Genomic DNA, 4,992 nt, shown 5'->3' with positions numbered 1-4,992 from the left:
TACCGTACCGTACGTCCTCTACCTCTCTCTCTCTCTCTCTCTCTCTCTCTCTCTCTCTCTCTCTCTCTCTCTCTCTCTCTCTCTCTCTCTCTCTCTCTCTCTCTCTCTCTCTCTCTCTCTCTCTCTCTCTCTCTCTCTCTCTCTCTCTCTCTCTTGTTCTGTCTCTGTCCTCTCTCCCCTTTCGTCCTCGTGAACAGGAGGCACGGCGATCGGACGAGATGAGCGAGCAGGAGGATTTGGATTATTACATCATGTTCCCGTCGTTTCCACCGTCCCCGAAGGATCAGACGTTAACCACAGGTGGACAGAATCAACGGGAGGAGTTCGTGTTCGTGTACGAGGAAGACAAGCGGCCGGTTGTGATCCTGTTAGGATGGGCCGGCTGTCAAGACCGATACTTGGCTAAGTACAGCTCGATCTACGAAGATAAGAGGTATTCTAGATTACCAATATATCGCGTAATTCAATACACGCTGATACCGCATGTGATCGAGCTGATACGCATTTTAGTTAGGAGATCGAAAATCTTTGTGTTGAAAAAACTATATCTAATTCTGTAGTTCTCCAAACAATCGCGTGCGTACCGAGTGCGCATTTCATAAATGGCGTAGAATCCGTGAGAATGATTTTGCGAAAGAAGTCGTCTCGATTTGTCGTACAACGCAACAAACTTCTTACGCAATTCCTTTGGACAATTTATAGATAGAATTCGAAGCAGGATTTTATTTCTAATACTTGAAATCGAAAATGCAATCATAATGTAGAACCGGAAATGCTCCATTTTTGTGAGTACAATATGACGCATCGGATACGCTCATGTTATCGATTAATTCGATTGCAAAGAGCGATCGATTGTTCAACGCCGCTCGAAATACAATTAATCTCCTGATTAATAATTAATTTTCGCATTGCATTCTCATCATATAGTTGCATCACGCTGCGTTATACAGCGCCAGTGGAATACCTGTTCTGGCGCCGGGACAAGATGCCTTACATCGGCAAGCGGTTGCTGCAGGTGATCACCGACGAGCGGCTGGACGAGCATCCCATATTCTTTCACGTCTTCAGCAACGGCGGCGCGTTCCTGTATCAGCACATCAGCCTCGCGATGCAGAGGGCTAATACTCCGTTCAAGGTAGACGCCTCGTTGCGACGAAAATCTCTTTACGTCAAGTCCGACAATCTGCAATTCGTATCAGAACTAATAGTATGCTGTGCATAATTATACTTGGCATAATTACTACATTAAGTATTATACATTAAGTATATTATAATTATACTGTGTAGAATTATATTTAATATATTTTATATATACGGGGGTTTTTAGTTTTTTAAATGTTTTTCGTGTTTTAAATGTATAAAATTGTAGAAGTCTATTTTGAATTTTAATTGAACTAAATTTGAAATCACACCGTCATACATTTGCGTTAGATCTCTTTTCCAAAAATTTTACATTCATTTCTACTTACAATTTTATATGTCATGTACGCTGTATGTATTAATATATTTCACGATGTATTTTAATGTATATTTTACACATATTTGTATTCCGATTCCTATATTATTTCTCTCATTATACAACCCAGAAAGTACCTAACAACTAACATAACTGTTAATTATAATTTCCCACTCGACAAATTGTAATATAACACTTGTTATAAGTTATATTATATTATAAATTATATTTTATAAACAGTTACATTGTTGAGTAGAAAATAACTTATAATTAAAACTTATAATTAATAGTTATGTTACTTTATTAATTGAAATTTGCTGGATTGTGTAATACGAAAAAATTAAAGAATTAAAAATATTAACATAAAACATACTTTAAAATGCAGTCATACATACAAAAATGTATCGTGTAAAATTATGTGTTCTACACGGAGAGAATTATTGTTTTAAATTCACCTTGAAAATATGATAATTATGGTACAATAACAATATTTTAAAAATTTTTACTGCTTTTACTTTAGTAAAATTAATCAAATTTATTTTATTGTAGTTTTATTAATGAATGAGAAAAATTTACATAAAATTCTTCGAAATGTCGTTTGTCCAGATACGGATCATGTTATCTTCTTCTTAATAACTAATTAAAAAAAGGATAGCATGACTTTAGCGTTCACCACATCCATATTTGGATCCACGTTATTGCAAAAACTCTCTAATGTTGTCCCATTTTTCAAAGTAACTCTAAGAAAAAATTCTCTCATACATTTTCTGTTCCAGACACAAATTGTAAAGCATTTAAAATGGAGAAGTTAGAGAATGTGTACAGAATAATCATCCTATAAAATTATTTTATTTGCTGTCGACATATAAGAATTTCTGACTGGAATTTCAGGTCAGGGGAGTAATATTCGACAGCGCACCCGGTGAGAGGAGACTGACAGCACTTTTCAAGGCAATCAGCGCGATTATCGGTGGTAACCCCCTCACAAACCTGCCGATGTCATTCGTCATCACGTTCTTCCTCTCCGTACTCTGGTTCTTCGAGGTAAACGAACAACATGTTGACATTCCATGATTCTCATTGTCTCAATGAACATTAAGCCAGCATGAAACGATCGTAATCTTCATTAATTTCCGAATACGTCCGACACGATCTCATCGCAAACGTATGTTTGTCAGGGCGGCGTACCATATCATGTCCATAGATCGGATCATTTCAGAGCTGTACCGACGCTGTACAGTTTATATGTCGATTTATGATCGTCAGGTAATTGCGCAGGCTTTCAGCAGAACGCCTATTCCGACGAACCCGATCGCTCTCGCGGAGGAAGCTTATTCTTGGCCTCAGCTGTTCCTTTACTCCAATAGCGACACTCTGATCCCAGCGTCAGTAAGTTTCCACTTTTTTTATGCTAATTCTGCAATAAATACTAACAGTAACATAACATTAATGTTTACACTCAGCAATGTAACTGTTGTACAGTAAAACATATTTGTTAAAATTTGTGTTAAATTTTTTAACATATTTGAGTGATATAATTTAACGTAATGTGATTATGTTATTTAATTAATTTTTGTTAAATTGAAAGTTCAACATTTTTTAGAGCCAAAATAATTTGTATAAATAAACAAATAGAAATAGAAAGGTAATGTGCTTTAAAAAAATGTTGAACGTGAAATGTTGAAAATGTTGTTTTAATATCCTTTAAAATTAATAATTGAATGTACCTTATCATTATTATAATCCTAGATGTAATGAGAAGAATCTTGTTACAAGAGAGATTCTGTCTTTCATCAGGACGTCGAGAAGTTCGCCAGTCGGAGGGCCGAGAGGGGTGTGAGGGTGCAGCTCGTCCTGTTCACCAATTCGCCGCATGTCAAGCACTACACGACCTACCGCGACGTCTACGTAAACACGGTGTGCAGCTTCATTCACGAATGCCTGATCTCGCCGAGTCCATCAAGGAGCCTGCTGACCCTGGACCGCGGCGACGATCGCGGTTCTCAGAGTTACGACGCGCCGCCGGATCTCACCAAGCGCGTCGTGTTGCCTCATGAGGCCGGCAAACAGCAGAACTAGTAATCCGGAGAAGACGCTAATAGATGTAAAATAGTCGCTCGCTAGAGGATCGCGTTGGTGGCACACGCGCGACCTCGCGGGTGCAGGCGTAAAGGGAGAGAGGATCGATGATCAATTTATTACGTCTATATTTTATAGAGTAAAGAGTCTACGAAGAAAGGAGTGAATTCGAAGGAAATGTCTGGAATTGATTTTGCGGAATTGATTACGGTCTCCCAATCTTCGTAATTCAAAATTAGTCTTCAAATTGCTAAACAATTTCTCTTCCTATCGTTTCTTTGTATTTCCGTCTATTCATTGCAATTTCAAGGCGGAAAAATCATATAATTAGGACAGTCGATTTTTTTGTTAAAATGAACAAAGGGAAATGCGATGATAAAACCAGAAGAGAAATAAAAAATTTTATGGAATAGTTCCCGATTTTAAGAGATCGGGAGATTGAGATTTCACGAAATAGGTTCTTTCAATTCACTCGTTTCATAAAGTAAAGAGGCGACGTCCGAGATGCTGGAAACGGTGCTACATTTGTTAATGTACAGAGCTGTTTTATATGAAGTTAATTATTATTTTTGAGTGAAAGTTATTCAAATGAAAATGTGGATTTTTTTTATGAGCCGAACGAGAGAGTAGATACGTGGTGGCGTAAGAGCTTTCAAATATATATATTAAATGTACTTTGATGTATTTCGATGCCTCATATAAGCCTAAAAACATAAAGATTTTTATTAAAGCTTATGTCAATTTTACTTCAGTTTTTTTTTTCATATACAATTCAAATGTCACAATATACATATTTACGCACAGAAAAATATATACTGTATGCAAGTAATAATTATTTGTTTTGAATATTTCAAAGTTCATATATCCGCAACTCTATCATAAGTTCATCACAAGCATCATTTAAAATATATTCTTAGTAAATTTAACGTTTTAATCGAGATTACTTTAATTTAAAACATTTAATTTTCTTATTACATAAAGTCTTCTTCAATTAATTTTATAATTTATATTTTATTCTTCAAAAGAAAATAAATTCTTGTTTTAAGTTAATATAATAAGTTTTTTTTAAATTTGTAATAAGTATATATTTTAAGATTATCAAGAAAATATTCTTTGTTTAAGATTACTTAAAAGATTACTTAAAAGATAGTAAATATGATTAATCTTTCACTTTTCTTAACAATAGAATGATATTTTTTTGTGTGTACTCGCGCGTTATTTATTTTCTAAAATCTGAAAATTTTTTGAAACTCCTCGTAATAAAACTCGTTGCAATTTTTAGTGGGTCAGAATCGATTCCTGTCGAGTTATGTGCACTGTTTGCGGCATCATGAGCCTTGTCAAAATTTCCTGATTTTCGCCAAAACGGCGAAGGAACCGATAGTGTCCATATCCTCTCTCTCTCTCTCTCTNTCTCTCTNCTCTCTCTCGTACTCGTCTCTCTCTNTCTCTCTCTC

General features: G+C 35.7%; 2 protein-coding genes across 2 annotated transcripts in view; one reads left to right on the top strand and one right to left on the bottom strand.

Annotated features, from left to right (window-relative positions):
- LOC105625364 overlaps nt 1–49 on the bottom strand; it is a 28,173-nt gene extending 28,124 nt beyond the window's left edge. Inside the window, exon 1 of the mRNA XM_012206701.1 lies at nt 4–49. The gene's annotated coding sequence lies outside the window, so the exon portion shown is untranslated. The remainder of the gene's footprint in view (nt 1–3) is intronic.
- The window catches only part of LOC105625729 (transmembrane protein 53), a 5,477-nt gene extending 1,942 nt beyond the window's left edge, over nt 1–3,535 (top strand). Inside the window, 6 exon segments of the mRNA XM_012207051.1 lie at nt 120–172; nt 175–433; nt 928–1,135; nt 2,348–2,500; nt 2,723–2,845; nt 3,254–3,535. Coding sequence (XP_012062441.1) covers nt 120–172; nt 175–433; nt 928–1,135; nt 2,348–2,500; nt 2,723–2,845; nt 3,254–3,535 — 1,078 coding nt within the window.
- Nucleotides 3,536–4,992: the final 1,457 nt, after the last annotated feature.

This window comes from Atta cephalotes (genome assembly GCF_000143395.1).
Source record: "Atta cephalotes unplaced genomic scaffold scaffold00003, whole genome shotgun sequence".
In the NCBI taxonomy this organism is placed as follows: Eukaryota; Metazoa; Arthropoda; class Insecta; order Hymenoptera; family Formicidae; genus Atta; species Atta cephalotes.
This window is presented reverse-complemented; position numbering and strand designations above follow the sequence as displayed.